General features: G+C 45.7%; 1 protein-coding gene across 1 annotated transcript; it reads left to right on the plus strand.

Moving 5' to 3' along the window:
• The first annotated feature begins 1,555 nt into the window (after positions 1-1,555).
• Positions 1,556-16,606, plus strand: LOC114270710 (NADP-dependent malic enzyme-like). The gene is made up of 10 exons (XM_082877260.1): positions 1,556-1,786; positions 1,970-2,065; positions 3,021-3,137; positions 3,608-3,759; positions 3,863-3,968; positions 4,286-4,351; positions 4,590-4,685; positions 4,787-4,858; positions 4,952-5,035; positions 16,448-16,606. The coding sequence occupies exons 1-10, from the start codon at positions 1,556-1,558 to the stop codon at positions 16,556-16,558; spliced, it is 1,131 nt and encodes a 376-aa protein (XP_082733386.1). The 3' UTR covers positions 16,559-16,606.
• The last annotated feature ends 3,815 nt before the right edge of the window (positions 16,607-20,421 follow it).

Below are 20,421 nucleotides of genomic sequence, written 5' to 3' on the forward strand. Positions count from 1 at the left end.
AAAATAAAATAAAATAAAAACCCTTTCTATCATTTTTTTTTTAACATCTTCACTCTGTGTTGAGCTATTTTGCTCCACTTTATTAATCCCTTTGTTTCAACCTCCAATAGATTTCTATCTTCACACCTATTTGAGTTTGAGGGGGAGTTATACATATATCATGGTGAGCATGGTTACACACCATGCGAACCATCCAAGCTGATGAACATGGTTATATACCATGGGAACCACCCAAGCCACCCCATGGCGCACTTCCTACGTCGCCTCCTTGGTGCACCACCAAAATTTGCTACAACGGTCCGGCATGACCCCGTAAACTGTCCCGACATTGATTCCGGTTAGCTTCTACAACGGTCCGGCATGAACCCGTAAACTGTCCCGACATTAATTCCGGTTAGCTTCTACAACGGTCCAGCATGACCCCGTAAACTGTCCCGACATTGATTCCGGTTAGCATCTACATCGGTCCGGCATGACCCCGTAAACTGTCCCGACATTGATTCCGGTTAGCTTCTACATCGGTCCGGCATGACCTCGTAAACTGTCCCGACATTGATTCCGGTTAGCTCCTACAACGGTCCGACATGACCCCGTAAACTGTCTCGACATTGATTCCGGTTAGCTTCTACATCGGTCCGGCATGACCTCGTAAACTGTCCAGACATTATCTGCTACAACGGTCTGACACGACCATACAGTGTCTTCTCCAACGGTGTGACACGACCATACCGTGTCTTCAACAACGATTTGACACAACCATACAGTGTCTCCTATCCTATTTTATTTTATTTATCAGTTTACTTTCCTGTTTTGTTACTCTCTCCAAACTCAAGTTGGTTAGTACCTATCCTCCTTAAGTTTGAGGGGGGCTGTTAGTATATTATTATATGTTAGTGTTTAGCTTTAATAATTAGTGTCCCCTTGCTTTATGCTTTCGGTGCCTCAATTGGTATCTTATGTTGTCTTCTCCTCTCTATAAAGAGAGTGTACATCTCTTTGTAAATATACACAGAAATATAGAGTTATTCATTTGCTCTCTCTTCTCTCTTCTCTCTTCTCTCATATTCAATATACACAATTCTCTCTCTTTCTTTATACATAAAACTAACACATACCTCGAACACAAATGACATCTATCTATAGTGTTCCATTGACATGTGCGAACATAACACTATAGGAAAATGAGGATTTAACGGCGTTTAATTAACGACGTTTAGTTAAACGTCACTTTTTTTGATAATTAACGGCGTTTTTTAAACGTCGCCTTTTTTGTTAGGTAAAACGACACCGTTTCGTAAATAGAAGACGTTTAAAAAACGCCTCCAAACCCTGTCTCTCTTCACACCCTCTTCTATCTCTCTTTTATTTTGAAAACCCTATTTTGAGCACTGCCGTCTCCTTATCACTCACTCAAATCTCTCACTCACTCTTTGCTCTCTCTCTCTCTCATTCAAATCTCTCTCGATTCTACTTCGATTCTTCTTCAGTTCGGTGATTCATCTCGGGATTGCGATTTTGAAGTTCGATTATGAGCATAGATCGGTGATTCATCTCCATGGATTTGGAGCTCTTAGTCTTCTTCGATCAGAGGTTAGTTGCTCTCTCTTTCTCTCACTCAAATCTCTCTCGATTCTTCTTCAGTTCAGTGATTGTTCTTCGATTCTTCTTCAGTTCAGTGATTGTTCTTCGATTCTTCTTCAGTTCAGTGATTGATATAGTGTGTTATCGTAGATTTGGGCACAATGAGATGGATGAGCCGTCTTTCACACAGCCACATATGTACAAGGTTAGCCTTATTATATATTTAGTTTTCTAGACCTTACCGCTCTTGTTAGAATTGGGGTTGCAAGCTTAATTTTTGTTAGTTGCAGATTTGTTTCTGGTTATGACACTACATCTATTATTAACATCTATTTGAATTTAGTGAGTAATTTTTTTTATATTTGTAATATGGAATGGGTGCTGATAGGTCATCCAGAATCACCCCTCAACACTTAAGATTTATGAAAACAAACTTTTAGAATCTGGTGAGCTGATGAAGGAAGACATATCACCCTTTGAATATGTGTGATGTGTCTGTGCATCCTCTATAATTGCTTTTTGTCACTCAAAAGTTAAGTTATTTTATGATGTTCTGGCAGTCCTGAAGTCAAGACTAATTTTACATTCTATGTCTCCTCGTATTATGTTAAATTGCCACAGATGAGTTCTCTTTGATTGCTAAATCCACAACGCATTGTTTGAAAGAGATAGTCATGATGCATTGTCCATCAGCAGAAGCTATGTGCACTAAGCGCGACCTTTTTATCTTTTTTATTTTTATAAACATGATGTGTAAAGGGAATGTTCAAATCTTTGGGAGCATGTGATACTGTTTTTGCTGAGAACATGGTTGTGCCCCTGTTTTTTCTGAGAACTTGATGCTGCATGCATTTTGTTAGATTGAACTGCATACATATATTGTTACATTGGGGTGTGCGCTTTTTTTTTTCTTTTGCTTTTTTAGTTGGGACAAGGCTGAGCTTAGTTTACATTTTTTTTTTCTTTTCTTTTCTTTTTGTGGTTGACCTGAAGTTGTAGTTCAATTACAACACATCCCAATGACAAAAAAAAAAAAAATGAACTGTCAAATCAACAAAAAAAAAAGACTAATTGAAGTTGTAGTTCAATTACAACACATCCCAATGACTAAACACTCAGCTTAGTCTACAAGCCCATTACAACACATCCCAATGACAACAAGGTCCATGTTTTGTCAAACGGAATTGTCAACACTCAACTTTACCTTACCTAAATCCTATAACATAGGTGTTTGTGTAGAACATTATTTTAGCTATTATATCAATTTGTCCTGTAACATATATTACAGATCAGATTCATTCGAGTTGAGAGTGATTAGGAAAATGATGCTCTGCTCCTTATTCACTTCTTGTTTGTCAAATGAGCTCCAAAAAGCTGAGCCTGTGGTTGGTTGAATAATGGCAAGGTGAGCCTGAAGGAGGTTGGCAACCTCACTTTAGTTCAAATCATTCTTGTTGAAATTTTCTCATTTGACTTATCAGGAGAAGAAACTGATGGACAATATTCGCCAATATCAAGTTCCACTGCAGAAGTACATGGCCATGATGGACCTTGAGGTGCCTCTATAGTCTACATCAATCCCCAGTTGTGAATTTGAAGCTGATTGGTGCATATGTGTTGTGTGCTTAGATGCTGCTTGGATATGAATTGAGTTTGTTTTAAATAGCATCTGGAGGAGCATTTACTCTCATACTTATGCTAATTTTGATATTTCAGTTACCCTTCAATCTTCATTTCCCATATCATTGTAATCTCTCTTGTTCTGTTCTTTTCCCAATAGCTTTTTTTAAACTTTTTTTATACCCCTTTTCAGTGTGTGTTACAAACCGCTTTTTTAAAATTTCTACTTGAAAGAAGGGATTCTTGCTTTAAGATACTAGAGAAAACAAAAGCATGTAATTGCATTTAATGTAGCCTTTAAAAGTAATAAAAATGGATGTGGGAGATGGGAAATTTCTGTCATTGTTGTTTATTTTATTTTATTTATTTTAAATCTTTTGTTCTTTCTAATTGCTTTGGTTTACAGGAGAGGAATGAAAGGCTATTTTACAAGCTTCTTATTGATAATGTTGAGGAACTTCTTCCTGTTGTCTACACTCCAACTGTTGGCGAGGCTTGCCAGAAGTATGGGAGCATTTTTGAGTGCCCTCAGGGTCTTTATATTAGCTTGAAAGAGAAGGATGACTTTCTTTCAGCTGTACATGTTTCCTTTTTCACACCTCACGTTAGCAGAATCCTCATGCACTAGGTCATTTTTGTAAGTAGTATGTTACTTTTGCAGAGGAAAGATTCTTGAGGTATTGAAAAACTGGCCTGAAAAGAACATTCAAGTTATTGTCGTGACTGATGGTGAGCGAATTTTGGGACTTGGGGATCTTGGCTGCCAGGTGAATGTTCATTTTCCATTTTGTTTTAGTACATAGATAATTACCTTCCAAATGCATAATTATTTTTTTTGTTCATCAGCCAAATGCATAATTAATTGTAAAAACCAAAAGGTAGAGTATTTACATGACAGTTTTTTCAATGGTTCCTTGTTCGCATTAGTTATGGTACTAATCTAATACATATTTATCTTCTTCCTATGTATTAATTGGAATGTGTCTCTGTCTATTAATAGGCAGGCATTTAATTCAGATGGCTTGTTGTGGCAAACGCCTGTTAAAATGCATTTGTAGCTAATAACAAGCTTAATTTTTATCAGGGGATGGGGATACCTGTTAGAAAACTGGCTCTGTATACAGCACTTGGCGGAGTTAGACCTTCTTCGGTAAGTGTCACCAGCTAATCATATACAGTTGTAGATGCTCATTTTAGTATATCTTATTTGAAACCTTTACTTCAGTACCGATGAAACTGTGTTAATATGTGTGTTTAATTTTCAGTACTGTGTCAAGAAGTAAATGCCATGCTTTAGTTGTCAGCTTGACCATATAATATTGATTGGTTTTAGTGCTATCCTCTCATTTTTACCATTTTAGTAACGATCTGTTTACTTGCCTGTGCAGTGCTTGCCCATAACCATTGATGTGGGGACAAACAATGAGCAGTTGTTGAAAGATGAATTCTACATTGGGCTCAGACAAAGGAGGGCAACTGGGAAGGTCCAATAGTTTTAGCATTTTATTGTGTTTAGTTTCAAGCATTAAGATACATTATGTAATTCTCTTTAATACTGAGGCAGTTTTGTCAAATTGTATTCCAGGAATATTATGACCTTCTTCATGAATTCATGACTGCTGTCAAGCAGAACTACGGTGAAAAAGTACTCATACAGGTGGATTTGCATCCTTAATCTGAAAAAATTTCAGGGCCTGATCTTGTTCTTGCAGTTCTAATGTTGGTTTGATTTGCTACCAATGCTTTACAGTTTGAAGATTTTGCAAACCACAATGCTTTTGAGCTGCTAGCGAAATATAGTACTACCCATCTTGTCTTCAATGATGATATACAGGTATGTGATTGTACGGGGAGCAAATATTTCGGCGTGCCCGTATTCCTTTCTTCCGAGCTCCGTCGATATCCGATCACCTGCGAGCAAATAACGGTGAGCTACCCGGCGGTGTGTGGCCGGAAACACCCTCCGACGGTCAAATTAGCACACACCTTAGGATGGATAGAGAGAAGGGAGAGAGTGTTTGGGTGTGAGTTTCTTACCGATATGTTCGTATTGCGTATGGGGGGCGCAGACATGCTTTTATACCTTCTGAGCCCCATATCCACTCCCAGTCATCTCCTGACACGTGGCTCTACTATCCCATCTGTCAGCATAAACCATGTCATTCACCACCTAACCTCAACTGCCTGACTTCACAGCTGGAGCTCGGCAGCCGAGCTGCTCTACCTCGGCCACGTCGTGCTTCAAACCCATGCGCCTAGCCGGACAAACACATGAAGGACCGGGCTAGGCGGCATCTCGGCAAAGCCTAGCCCGGGCACCTCCTTTGGTTGGCCTTCTTGCCGGTCAATCAACTACCTCGGCTGACCGCGCCTTTCCGGGCGCCGGTCTCTCGGTCTGTCTGGTTTCGACCATCCTCGGATCGAGCATCCTGGTCTGACCGGTCACTTCCTGGCCGAGCGGTTTCTGTACGGTCCGGGGTGGCACACACACTCAGTCCAACTCTGCCCGGCCCAAGTTCTCTCAGCCCATTTCCGGGCGGATAGTTGATCAGCTCGGCCCCATACACCGTTGGGCCCTCAACCTGCTCGGCCGTCACCTCGGCCCAACTCCAGATCATAAATTACCCTCTCAATTGCCCCTTAATTCCGTCCGCGGAAGCGTGACTGGGATTACTCACTTCGACCGAGATGACGTTTCCCCGGTTCCCAAGATGCCGAAGCTTCACCGAGCTAATTTGCAATCCTTCCCCGGTCATGTTCCTCGGCTTTCAGCCTTTTCGTCGAAAGTAGCTCGGCTGGCTCTTCGTCTCTTCAACCCGTTGCATCAATCCTGACGTAGCCATAAATGGGGACACGTGGCGAGCTCCCATTGGTCATCGAGAAGCCAACCCGCCGTTCTTGTCAGATTTTGAATTTGGGCGGTCTCTTTCGCCTATGTATACTCGCCCCCCACCATTCCATTTCTTCCTACTGCTGCCTCCATTTGTGACGATTCTGAAGCTCAAGCTCAACTGCCATTCTTCGTGATTGTGGGATTAGGCCCTACCCTTTTCTGGTAAGTCATCCCACCTTTATTCTGTTGCCATTTTCTTTTATTTTACACACATTAGGGTACAAAAACGTAGCATTTAGGGCAAAGGCCATAGAAAACGTCCCAAACCTCCCACTGTTCTTGGTGTTCTTCGTCTTCCTGAAGAACGGTGAAGAACTGGGATGAACCGGGCTCTGGGCCTTCTTTTGATCCAAAAAACCAACCAAACCGGGCAAACAACATGTTTGTTTCAACCACAGCAAAAACCGAGATAACCAAAGGACTTGGTCGCCCAACCGGGCTAACATCAGGTCTGCTTGGGCGACCGAGCTCCTTAATTAGACAACCGAGGTGGTTTGGCATCCTTGCCGACCGAGCTGAAGTCTAGCTCCTATTGCGAAACCACGCTCACTTACACTTACCATCCTTTTCCTATAGAGTCCAAGGGGACCACTGTCATTCCTGAACCTCTCAGGACCGAGCTGCAGCAATTTACCACCGTGCCCAACCCATCAACCGGGCTATAGTAAGTCGGCCACAAATGGGGAAATTCCGCTTCCTAGTGGATACTCCGGCCGCGCTAGCCGCTTTCAGAGAGGAGTACGGCGTCCCGGCCGACGTCCATCTCGAGCTGGCCGAAGAAGAGACCACGCCTTGGGGTAGGGAGGAATGCCCCTTCACCGTGCTGTCTATTGTCGAAGGGGGCCTTCGTTTCCCGCTCAACCCTCTCATAACCGAGTTCCTCCGCCGCACCGGGTTGGCACCCACACAGGTGTCCACCAACACTTATAGAATAATCAACGGCGTTCACGAATTGAACAAACGGCTAGGCACCAACTTAGGCCTAGCCGAGATATTGAGGCAATACACAATGGGCCACACCGGTGACGACCTAGCTTACTACTTGAAAATAAGACCGGGCAAGGAAAAAATCGTAACCGGCACCCCGGATAAAGATATGCACGACGATGATTTTTTCTGGGTGTCCGGCAATTACGAAACAGCCGAGGTGCCGGGCTGGTTCATAAGCAAGGACTTCGGTTCTTCATGTAAGCCACTCAAACTTGCTCGGTGAACTTAATTCTTTAGTTTAACTAACCGGTTTCCCTGTTTCTTTTGCAGCTATCCAAGCCTTGCAAGCCAACTACCAATTCCCCAACGTCGAAGCAATTCGGGCCGTGCTTAGGTGCCGTCACCGGGATTGTAACGATTTACTCGGCTATACCCCGACGTATAGGTATTCTGCCCCGCGCCGGAGTAGAGTAACCGACTTCCTCAGAGCTCCTTCGCCACCTCCAGATCCAACCCTACCCGACGTCCCGCTAATCCGGCTGACAGACGAGCAAGAGATGGCCAAAAGAAGTCGAATCAAAAACCTGCTCACTGCCACATCCGCCGAGGTGCCGAGCGTGGTAACTCAGTCGCCTGCCGCCGGTCAATCCAGTGGCGCCGTGGTCGCCCTTGCCACTCAATCCGCCGGGCAATCCAGCCGAGAAGCCCCTGCACGTCGGGCCGGAAAAAGAGCTCGGGCAGACCCGTCCGCCGAGCTAGTCACCGAGCTTACCACCGAGCACCCAACTGACGCCCTCGCCCCAGTGCCGGCCTGGCGCCCACATTTGAAGCACCGGGGTCAGGACATCCCGGCAACGGCTTCTATCAAAGCTGACAAAGAGCATTTGCTCGCCTTTGATCTGACCAAGGCCCTGCTGCTACCGAGCGACGTGGTCGGCAGCGACCACGTCCCAGACACCCAGTTGGTCAAATCGTCGGTGAAGTCCATGGCCAGGGTAAGTGGATGTTGCTTTGAAAAATTTCATAAGTGTTTGTTCGGTTTCCTTTCTGCTCGGTCTCCTTTCTGATCAACTTTGCTTCTTTGCGCAGGCCATTCAAAAACAACACTTGGTTTTGGAGCGCATCCACCGGCTTAGGCAGAAAGCCAACGACACTGCCAGCCAGGTTGAAAGCCTTCAAGCCGAGCTCGGCCGGGCTAAAGCTTCTCTCGAGATGGCCAATGCGGATAATAATAGGCTGCTCGGTCAGCTTAATGCAGCCGAGAAGAAACAAAGTGAGCTCCAGACCAAGGTGGACACCCTCAAGAAGTCAGAGAAGAAAGCTTGCCGGGCTGCTAACAACGCCGGCTTTAACGAGGCCGAGCAGAGCTATAAAAAGCAAGTCTTCGCTACTCAAGACATCTACTTCAAGGCCGGCTGGAAGTCCGCCTGCGAACACCTCGGCCAAGGCTCCGACACCGACGTATTTGCCAATCCTCCTCCAGCTTTGCTACCGGTCTACCTTGTGCCTTATGCAAACGACGTATTCAGCGCCTTGCAAGCGGAGGCCGAGGAAGGACTTGAGGACGGAGAGGGTGACACTGATTCTGAGGCAGAGGAGGCCGAGGTGCAAGAGCAGCCCGGCAATGCTGAGCCCGGTGTCGAAGACGTCAGTCCTACCATCAACCTGGATGCTGGCGAGGACGAGTTCACCAATCTCTCCCCCATAGTTTAGTTTTCTTGTTCTTATTTTTGTATTTTTGCTTTCAACATTTTTGATGTAACCGGGCTCTGTCCCCACCTTTGTACTGAATTTCTTATCAATGAAAATTCAAATTTTTGCAAGTGTATGCACGGTTGTAATCAGTTCTGTCTTCAGCAAAATATCTCGGTATAACTCATCGTTTGAACACTTTATCGACCGGAATACATAACACGGTCTAAGCACTTCAGCAGAACAAGACAAATTCATGAACCGAAATAGCCACTTCGGCTGTAACAAAGTCAAACAAATCAACTCTTCCAACCGGAGTACATCATCTCGGTTGGGAATCCAAAGTTGGACAAGACACCAACTCTTCCAACCGGAGCACATCATCTCGGTTGGGAATCCTAAGTTGGGCAAGACACCAACTCTTCCAACCGGAGCACATCATCTCGGTTGGGAATCCTAAGTTGGGCAAGACACCAACTCTTCCAACCGGAGCACATCATCTCGGTTGGGAATCCTAAGTTGGGCAAGACACCAACTCTTCCAACCGGAGTACATCATCTCAGTTGGGAATCCTAAGTTGGGCAAGACTCCAACTCTTCCAACCGGAGTACATCATCTCGGTCCGTAACATTAAAACAATAATACAAGTGCTAAAGCAAAATTACTTCTATAATTTGACAAAAAGAATTACATTCTGCTTTGCAAGCCAAAAAATTTCTTTACAAAAAGAAAAAAGTAAAAGCTTAAAAATAATACAATTTCAAGTTGGCCGCATTCCATGGCCGGGGTATGGCTCTTCCCTCTAGATCCTCCAAGTGGTAAGCCCCCTTGCCAGCCAGACCAGTGATCTTGTAGGGTCCTTCCCAATTTGCCCCTAGTTTGCCTTCTCCTGGCACCAGGGTGTTGCCCATAATCTTCCTCAAAACCCAATCTCCAACTTTGAACGGTCTGGGGTGCACTGTCTTGTTATACTTCTTGGAGAGCTCTTGTTGGTAGGCGGCCACATGGATGAGGGCCTTCTCCCGGCGCTCTTCCGCTAGGTCGAGCTCCAAGGCAATAGCCTCGGTATTTAGCTCGGGCTCGAAACTTTCGCTTCTAAGGGTGGGCATTCCAACTTCCAAAGGTATGACCGCCTCCATGCCATAAGCCAAAGCAAATGGAGTTTCCCCGGTCGAACGTCGCGGGGTTGTTCGGTATGCCCAAAGGACGCTAGGTAATTCTTCAGCCCATTTGCCCTTAGCCTTTTCCAGCCGTTTCTTCAACCCATCTAGTATAGTCTTGTTTGATGCTTCGGCTTGACCATTGGACTGCGGGTAGGCCGGGGTGGAGTTGTAGAATTCTATCTTCAAATCTTCACAAAATCCTCTGAATAGGCGACCGTCAAACTGGGTGCCGTTGTCAGAGATCAAAATCTTGGGGACGCCATACCGCGTAACCACGTTCTGCCAGACAAATCGCTTCACGTCTTTCTCTTTGATGGTTGCCAAGGGCTCAGCTTCAACCCACTTTGTGAAGTAATCTGTGGCCGCGATGAAGAATTTCCGGTTGCCCGGTGCTGTTGGCAGTGGTCCCACTATATCTAGCCCCCACATGGCGAAAGGCCAAGGACTGGTGAGGGGAAGAAGTTCCCTGGCAGGCTGGTGGATCTAATGGGCGAATTTCTGGCATTTTTCGCACTTGCGGACATATTTTTGCGCGTCGGCCTGCATGCACGGCCACCAGTATCCCTGCGAAATAGCTCGGTAGGCCAAGGACCTGCCCCCTATGTGGCTGCCACAAATGCCTTCATGAATTTCAAACAAGAAGGCCTCCACACTATTCGGGTGCACACACTTGAGGTAAGGACCGGTGAAGGACTTCTTATACAACGCGCCAGATGGAGAGAGCCAAAACCGCTCTGACTTCACCCGGATTTTGTGTGCTTCTTTCTTGTCTGTTGGAAGAGTCCGGTCTCTGAGGAACAAGATTAAGGGGTCCATCCAGGAAGGACCTAACTCGGCGCAGAGTACATCCGTCTGCCCGGCGTTTTCAATGCTCGGCCACGGAAGAAAGTCAATTAACAGGGGGTTTGGAGACGTACTATCTACCATGGAAGCGAGGCCGGCGAGTTCATCAGCTCGGCTGTTTTCTTCCCGGCCAATCCGTTGGACTCGGATTGCCTCAAACTGCTTGATATGGTCCCTGACCAGAGCTTGGTACTTCGCCATCCTATCGTCCTTCGCTTCATAAATCCCCGAAACTTGGTTAACCACAAGCTGGGAATCACTGTATACCAGGAGCTTGGCAGCCTTCATTTGAATTGCGCTCTTGAGCCCGGCGAGAAGCGCCTCGTACTCAGCCTCATTGTTAGACGCCGGGAAGCCAAGTGTGATAGAATGCTCAATGGTTAGGCCGTCCGGGGATATAAGAACAATACCTAGGCCGGCACCATGGCGGTTGGACGCCCCATCAACAAAAAGCTTCCACATATCCCCCACAAAAAGCTTCCAACAGTCAGATGGGTCCTGAGAGTTGCGAAGGACAATGGGATCACAACTACCCGGCTGTGCGGTGTCAAGTTTGGTGTTGACCGGTTCAAATTCAGTGCCCCTTGGTGATTCGACACCGGACTCAGCAAGTTGGTCTGTAATGCTCAAGTCCGTAGGCGAATCATCAGGTTGCGGTGTGAAGCCGGCCGCCGGTTCTGAGCTGTCTGGAACCATTCCTTCCCCCCTTGGTGATGCGGTACCGGACAGAGTGGATGGGTTGGTGATACACAACTCCGTCATCGCATCGCCGGGTGGTATGACCGTGCAAACTGAGGGAACTTCGATGGTGCGCACGAACTCCGCGGCGCTTCCTTCTTCAACTGGTTGTTCCTTGGTTGGCATTGCGTGCGTCTCATCATCTGTCTCGGCAATGTCGACCGGGCATACCGGATGAGTGCCGGGTGAGAACTCGGCAACAAAATCGGCCAAGGTTTGGGCTTTGATTGCGGTGCGCGGCTGGAACTTCACATCGAACTGTCCCAACTCGACTGCCCATTTTAAAATTCGGCCTGAAAAGTCTGCGCGTTCAAACAAGGCCTTGAGGGGAAACTCGGTTAGTACGACGATGGTATGGGCGTGAAAATAATGTGCCAATTTTCTCGAAGCCATCATTAGTGCCAACGCAAGCTTTTCCAGCGGCAAGTACCTCGTCTCAGCCGGCAGCAAGGTCTTACTTACGTAAAAAATTGGGAGGTGCTTGATTCCTTCAGCCCAGACTAACACCGCACTTACTGCGTGCTGGGAGACGGCAAGGTAAAGGTAGAGTTCCTCACCTGGCTCTGGTGTAACCAACAGCGGCGGAGAAGACAAATAATCCTTGAGCTCGGCCAAAGCTCGGTCACACTCGTCATCCCATGAGAACTTTGACTTCAATGCTTGAAAGAAAGGGCGGCAGCGATCTGATGACCGGCTTATAAATCGATTAAGCGCGGCGGCCATCCCGGCCAGATGCTGCACGTCCTTAGCCGAGCTGGGCTGCTTCAATTCTTGCACGGCTCTGATCTGAGTAGGGTCTGCTTCGATGCCTCGGTTCGTGACTAAGAATCCCAAAAATTTCCCGGATCCCACGCCAAAGGCACACTTCGAGGCGTTCAAGCGCAGCTTGTGCTTCTTCAGAATGGCGAACATCTCAGCTAAGTCGGACAAATGGTTTGCCTCATGTCGGCTCTTTACCACCATATCATCGATGTAAGCCTCCATTGTCCGGCCGAGCAAAGGAGCAAACATTTTGGTCACCATCCTCTGAAAGGTTGCTCCGGCGTTTTTCAAACCAAAGGGCATAACTCGGTAGCAGAAGAGTCCCCTTGGAGTCGTGAAAGAGGTGATCTCTTGGTCAGGCCCATGCATGGCAATCTGGTGATAGCCGCGGTACGCATCCAAGAAACTGAGTCGACTGTGTCCAGCCGTCAAATCCACTAGCTGGTCAATGCGCGGCAAAGGGAAGCTGTCTTTTGGACAAGCTCGGTTGACTGTCTTGTAGTCGACACAAACTCGCCACTTTCCATTCTTCTTAGGCACCACTACCGTGTTGGAAATCCACCGAGGGTAGTGCACTTCCTGTATTGCTCGTGCCTCAAGCAAGTTCTTCACCTCCTCTTCTCCTTGTTCGCTGGATGACTGGCTTTGCTCCAGGGAAGACATTGAGGTGATGGCAGATAAAGCTTGGGTCAAGGCCAGGCATGTCGTAGGGCGACCATGCGAAGACTTCGATATTCGCCATCAAAAACTTAATCATCTCGGTTCTCTCCATGGCCGAGAGACTTGAACCGAGCAAGAAGAATCTGTCCGGCTGCTCGGCATCAATCCGCACCTCAACCAATTCTTCAACAGCCTTGTCTTCGGCTTTGGCGCCAACATCATCCAAGACACTCCGGTCCTCCGGTCCCTCGATCATTTGAACGAATCCTTTGGCAGCCCAGCTCCCGTTGACCGCCACGAAACATTGCTTGGACATGACCTGATCACCCCAAATCTCCTCGATTGCCCCCATAGCCGAGGGGAATCTCATCACCTGGTGGTAGGTCGATGCTACGGCTTGCATGGCGTGAAGCCATCCTCTTCCAAGGATAAGGTTGTACGTTGAAGGCACTTGTAGCACCCAAAACTCCACTTGCTTGACCACGGATCCCGCTTTGACCGGCAGGATAATCTTTCCCAATGGCCACTCCGGCTGCGAGTTAAATCCAACCAGTGGTGAAGTGGCCGAGCCAAGTCTTTCTCACAGAGTTTGAGCTGTTTGAACGCATCATAATACATGACCTCGACCGAGCTTCCCTGATCGATCAAGATCAGTCTAACATCAAATTCTTTGACGCGTAGCGTTACTACTAGAGCATCGTTGTGCGGCGTCTGGATACGCTCTAAATCCCTTGAGGTGAAACTAATCACGTCTTTCTCTTCTATCTTCCCCCTTTTGATGGCGGGCTGTACTGACAAAACTTCCCTCATATGCTCTGCCTTCTTGATCATGCCCCGGAGTTCGCAAACACGCTCCGGTTCCACGATGCCATGGATGACATTAATAACTCCTTGTGGTGGTGCATCTCGGTCATCCTGTCCCCTGGGATCGACCGGAGCCTGATTCGGTTTCACGCCGCCATCAATGTAAAGGTCCAGATGCCCGGCCGCAACCAGTTCTTCCAAGTGTTGTCGCAAAGGCAAACAATCCTCAGTCCGGTGGCCCCTCTCCCGGTGAAACGTACAACGATACCGCGGATTGTAGCCCTTTTGTCCATCGCCCAACTTAGCAGGAAACCGGACATACTCCTCGTCTCGGATTTCACTAAGTATGCGATAGATTGGAATCTTGAAGACCGTGGTTATGCCAGTCCTCGCTTTCATTCTTCTGTTTGCGTCTTCAACGTCATCTCGGGGGTAATCATCCCGGTCATTCCGACGTCCTCTACCCCGGTTTTTACGATTTGAACCTCGGTCTGATTCCTCTGCTCGGTCATTTGAGCGGCTGGATTCTTGCCCAACTGCGTGCACTTTGCCTGCTGTCTTCTTGTCTGTTCTGACCGGAGTTGCCTTCACGGTGGAAGCTGACGCATCATCCTCTACTCGGATGTGCTCATTGATGCGCTGCATGAGCTGGCCCATGGAGGTCGGCTGGTGCATGGTAAGCAAGTCTCGCAGTCTATGTCCGACCGGGAGACCACGCTTATATTGCGTGATTGCAAGGTTGACCGGGCAATCCAGGATCTCGTTGAAGGTTTCCCAATACCTTGAATTGTATGCCTTCAGTGTGTCGCACGGTTCCATCTTGACACTCAGCAAGTGATCGACTTCCTTTGGTGTTTTTGTGTTGGTTTTGAAGCGCGTAACAAACGCTTCGGCCAACTGATGCCACCGTTGTATGCTCCCCTCCGGCAACCTCTCAAACCACTTTAAGCCCAGCTCACCCAAATTGGACGGGAAGATTAGGCACATAAGTCCGTCATTTCGCCTATGTCCGGCCATGACCTGTCGGAAGTGGCTCACATGCATATAAGGATCGGTTTTGCCGTCGTAGAGCGTGAACTTAGGCTGGTGGAAGCCTGCCGGAAGCGGTGTTGTTTCTATTTCCAGGGAAAAAGGGGTGGCACTCAGCCTGGCCAGGTCTGTATCTTCAAATATTGGCACTGCTTGGCGGGGTGGAGGCATTCCGACCTCCTCGCTGGCGTGAACCCCGTAGGAGAGCCGCTGGAAAGCTGGTATTCTCTGGGCTTCGCGCCGGCGAGCCCGCTCCCTTAACACTGCCCGTAGGTCCACTGACTGAGCAGAATAAGAGTACCTCGACGTCGTCGCCGGACATGAGGGTTTGTAGGTGCTGTCTTGCGAGCTAGACTTTTCTGCATGCACGTCGGAATCACCAACCTGGTAACTCCTGGTGATGGAAATGGACTGAGTACGTCGCTGACTCTGATCGCCTGACCGGCGGGATGGGGTGCGCTCACTGTGGTCTCCCACTCCTGCTACACCTTTCCCTTTGACATGCCGCTTAAGATCCTCCATCTCCGCCGCCATTCGCCTGATGACAGCGTCTTGGTCCCTTAACTTGTTTTCCAGTCGCCTGGCGTGCGAGTCTCTCCTCCGCCGGTGACCGTCTGGACTCCGTGAATGACCATGACTCCTTCCGCGCTTATCCCGCGCGTCTCCTGACTGTCCTCCAGTGGGCGTCCCCAAGTCAGCCATTGGATGGACGGCAGGAGGTCCCTCTCTCCTTCGGGTATACTCCGGGGTGGCTCCGTCGATGGCAGACAACGGGAACTCGTCGTTGTTCGCCATGGACGGCGATCAGATGAACCTGGAAGACAAGGTTTTGTCTGTCAATCTTCCCACAGACGGCGCCAGTTGTACGGGGAGCAAATATTTCGGCGTGCCCGTATTCCTTTCTTCCGAGCTCCGTCGATATCCGATCACCTGCGAGCAAATAACGGTGAGCTACCCGGCGGTGTGTGGCCGGAAACACCCTCCGACGGTCAAATTAGCACACACCTTAGGATGGATAGAGAGAAGGGAGAGAGTGTTTGGGTGTGAGTTTCTTACCGATATGTTCGTATTGCGTATGGGGGGCGCAGACATGCTTTTATACCTTCTGAGCCCCATATCCACTCCCAGTCATCTCCTGACACGTGGCTCTGCTATCCCATCTGTCAGTATAAACCATGCCATTCACCACCTAACCTCAACTGCCTGACTTCACAGCTGGAGCTCGGCAGCCGAGCTGCTCTACCTCGGCCATGTCGTGCTTCAAACCCATGCGCCTAGCCGGACAAACACATGAAGGAACGGGCTAGGTGGCATCTCAGCAAAGCCTAGCCCGGGCACCTCCTTTGGTTGGCCTTCTTGCCGGTCAATCAACTACCTCGGCTGACCGCGCCTTTCCGGGCGCCGGTCTCTCGGTCTATCTGGTTTCGACCATCCTCGGATCGAGCATCCTAGTCTGACCGGTCACTTCCTGGCCGAGCGGTTTCTGTACGGTCCGGGGTGGCACACACACTTAGTCCAACTCTGCCCGGCCCAAGTTCTCTCAGCCCATTTCCGGGCGGATAGTTGATCAGCTCGGCCCCATACACCGTTGGGCCCTCAACCTGCTCGGCCGTCACCTCGGCCCAACTCCAGATCATAAATTACCCTCTCAGTGATAATATGGTCGCCGTTCAAATAACCTTGAGGAATCCCATGTTCTTGTCTTAACTTTATTTTTTCCCCACTTTTGCAGGGGACAGCAGCTGTGGTTCTTGCAGGGCTTGTTGCGGCACTGAAGTTACTTGGTGGATCCTTGGCCAAGCAGACATTTTTATTCCTTGGTGCTGGGGAAGTGAGACTCTAATCTGTCTTCCTTCTTTTACACTATAAACCTATTTTCCTCTAGGGGCCACTGGACAGAATTCCATCTCTTTACTTAAAAATGTCTCTCACTTCTAGTTTCTTCCAGTTGTTTTTAGCACTCCTGATTCTGTTGCATCTCGTTGTTCTATTATGATGCAAATATTATGCACTGTTCTGTGTTGTTAGGCCTATTGCAAAATCGATGGAGTTCAAACAGATGTTCTCATCAGTGGAATTGCTGCTCAGAATAGAGCTGTAAGTCTGGGGTTGCTTTTTCTAGTGATGTTCTAAATGAAGTGCTATTGACTTCAATTGTCTGCGTACCTTTTGTACATTGTGCATTTAATGGATATAAAGTGGTAGGAAGTTAACTCACTAATCTTGATTTGTTTGCTTTCTGTTCCTTCATCAGCTGTATACTGTTAATCATTGGCAGTCCCATTTTTTCTTTAATTCATTGCTGGATTTCGGTATGCTTTTATATTCAAGTACATTTATGGTTATTTGCATGCTTAAATTTTGTAGTTCCATCAACTTGTTTTGCTTACTTCTATGTGACTCGCTAACCGATTCCTTGTGTATGCCTTTTTCTTTATATCCAATTTGATGATCAGAAAGTAGTTACCATATTCAGGGAAGCAAGAATAGAATTATGTTGATTAGATGCACTTTAAACTATGTCAAGGTTGATGGAAAAATAGTTGTCCATGTACATTAATGATTTTTAAGAGGCAATTTTTTCCACCCTTTCAAGTTTCATCATTGCTAGAGCTGTAGGGATTATGAGTGTGGAGTCCCATGTTAGCCCTCCGAGTGGTTGAAGCTGCTATTAGGATTGTGAGTGTGGGAAGTGGTTCTTCTTGCATCATTTGACTATTTGGGACAATAATCCTTTTTATACTGGGTATGGTCTTTGTATTGAAAAACATTTGTTGAGAAGGTCATTCTTAGGACAGATAAGGTTGACAGTCGGCCTCAAGGATTTAGGGAAGAAGCTTTTCTTTATATAGCCTTCTGCCGCTTGAAGCCATAGTTCAATTTTAAACTGTTTGATAAAGATCATGGGGAGGACTGAGTGGGTGTTGGTAATGGAAAAAGGGTTTTTCATATCTAATAATAAATTAGGTACATTTTCATTTTCTCTTATTAATACAATGATGTGGTGGAAAATCTTCGGAAAGACCATGGTACTCTTGTGGGAAATCTATCTGATTTTTGTTTTTGTTTGTTTGTTTTGATTTCTGATTGCAGGGAGTATCTTTTTCCCATAGCTGACATTGTAACTCCAAATTTAAAAGAAGCATCTGCTTTACTTGGTGGTGTTCAATTGGAAACAGTCAACGACATGCGTTCTGCTGCAAAATCTATCCATGACATGGGTCCACGGTTAGTGCTTTGCATTTGAGTTTTTATTCTTTCTGAGTTAGGCTTATCAGAAGCTGCCAAACTTTTCCATAATCCCTCCAAAAGTAGGAAAAATTATATTTCGACACCTTGTTGTTTGGCACCAAGTCACTTTAGCGTTGAATTTACTGACATGACACTTATCTAGTCTTTGTGAAGGTAACTGACACGTCACCTTTCTCATAGATTCAGTAGAGTCTATTAGTAGAAGTTTGGGCAATGATAAAGATATGAATGCCAATTGTGATTTGTGAGAGGGAGGTTTAAGTGTCATGCTAGGCACTGTGAGAGGCAGGTTTAACTTTGAGTTTGCATAGTCAATGTGTACATATGGGCTTGCTCTTTTATTTCTTAGAGCAGATTTGTTTTACAAAGACTAGACAAGAAGAAGAATTGTAATTCATAACAGCTTTGTTTTTGTTTTCAGAAATGTACTTGTCAAAGGAGGTGACCTCGCTTCTTCATTGGATGCTGTTGATATTTTCTTTGACGGTATGCTTAATGTATTCATTGGGGTTTTTGAGTTGTAACTGTGTGTATCTTTAGGCGGTGTCTTTTGCTAATTTGATTTCTTTATTTGATCTTCTAGGAGATAATTTCTATGAGCTGCGTTCGCCACGCATAAGAACTCGGAATACTCATGGAACTGGCTGCACTTTGGCTTCATGTATAGCACCTGAGCTTGCAAAAGGTTCTTTAATGCTATCAGCTGTTAAGGTAATCTATTATATGTTTGTATTTCTGGAACTTCTAACAGTTATGTGTGCATTGCACCAACAAAATAAATAAGGCTGCAATTTTTGTTTTTGAATGTAATAATGGTGGTTTTGAGTTCAGTTTCACTGTTGACATAGACCCAAGTTACATCCAAAGCTTAATTAATCACTTGATTAAGCTTATTGCCCTCACTCAGTCAAACCAGAAAGATAGAGTGGCATTTTCAGCAGATAACTGGCTTATAACTTAATATATGAAAAGACCTTTGGCAGGGTAAAAAAAATTGAATACAGATCCATATAGCGGGCTCCATATTCAGGATTGCTTTTGTTGCCATTTGCTTTGTGACATTTGTCATTATCTGACTGATACACTATTTGACTGCTCATGTTTACGTGTTTTTTGAGTTAATGTTCTTGAATGTTGTTGCTTGTTCTTAAAATATTAAATATGTACCTTGGGGAAACCGTTTTTGCCTTTCATTTGAAACAACAAGGGGTCAAAATTCAAGGAAATGAAACATGCAATTTACTTAATCGGTCATGTGGCTAATTTTGGACATTTTACCTGGCAATACTTTACATTTACATTGTTACCAGATGCTTAAAACGAAGATTACTATTGTTATTCACCCAAAAAAAAGATTACTATTGTTATTATGGTGGTTCATATTGTTATTTATTGAAATAAATGAAAAAACCAATTTGAACCTAGACAGAGTAATCTGATTATCACATTGTCTGAGCTTGAGGGATCATTTATCAATTCACTTTTTGCAGGTGATTCATGTTGTAAAATCATATTCTAGACTTGCAAATAATGATCTACCTGTAGATATCCAAAGGTTGAGATATCGTGCTCTATGTTATTCAAAGCGGACCTCAACCTGCTACACTTGAGGGCAGCATTTCACGAGCATATCGGTGATGTTATGGGTGCCTTGTGAGACTATCGAGTTGCTGTCTCTGTTGACCCAAACCATGAGATGCTGGAACTTCACAGCAGTCAAGAGCCATGAACCCCCAAAACACAAAATAGAATAAAAAAAAAAATGGGGTTTTTTTTTTATTTAAAATTTTAAATATTGTGTCACCATTGTATATTTTGTGAGCATGTGCAATGTAATGTCCATGTTTATCTTCTTTATAATTTTTTGGTAATCAATATCACGGACTGTCCTCGCCACTGTTTCCTTCATACTTTTCCAAATGGCATGGATTCATCAAGAATCAACACTTAAAACTACGGTAGAGTGAGTGTTAATTTATTTAGGAATGGATCAGCTATTGCATGGATTTAACTTATTGGATTTTTTTCTTGAAGGATGTTGTATTGGGTACTATTATAGATGTGAGGGAATAATAATCTCACAGAAATATGTCTGTACAAAGTTTTATTCATTATTACTATTTTACAGGTATATTTTTAAAGTTAAATCTTACAAAATTAGTAGTTTAAAAAAAAAAGGAAAAAAATCTATTGCGGCGTTTTTCAAAACGTCACTATAGTTATATTTTTAAAATAATAAAAAAGCTATTACGACGTTTTTGAAGCGTCGCTGAATGCCTGTGTGACGTCATGTTACCGTTGGTTGCGACATTTAGCGGCGTTTTTATAAACGCCGCCTATACTAATTTTACGACGTTTTTAAAGCGTCATAAACTTATAGTGACGGCCGCATCCTCGACGTTTGGTGATAAGCGTCACTAAAGGAATTAGCGGCGTTTTTCATACATACAGCGG

Source organism: Camellia sinensis, chromosome 7 (assembly GCF_055761805.1).
Source record: "Camellia sinensis isolate YWXY chromosome 7, ASM5576180v1, whole genome shotgun sequence".
Classification (NCBI taxonomy): Eukaryota; Viridiplantae; Streptophyta; class Magnoliopsida; order Ericales; family Theaceae; genus Camellia; species Camellia sinensis.

Excerpts from the sequence above, each read along its gene's own strand:
- LOC114270710 (XM_082877260.1), top strand. The coding sequence starts at position 1,556 with ATGGATTTGGAGCTCTTAGTCTTCTTCGATCAGAGGTTAGTTGCTCTC. Across the intron at positions 1,787-1,969 it reads CACAGCCACATATGTACAAG|GTCATCCAGAATCACCCCTC; the intron begins GTTAGCCTTATT and ends GGGTGCTGATAG. Across the intron at positions 4,686-4,786 it reads AAAGGAGGGCAACTGGGAAG|GAATATTATGACCTTCTTCA; the intron begins GTCCAATAGTTT and ends ATTGTATTCCAG.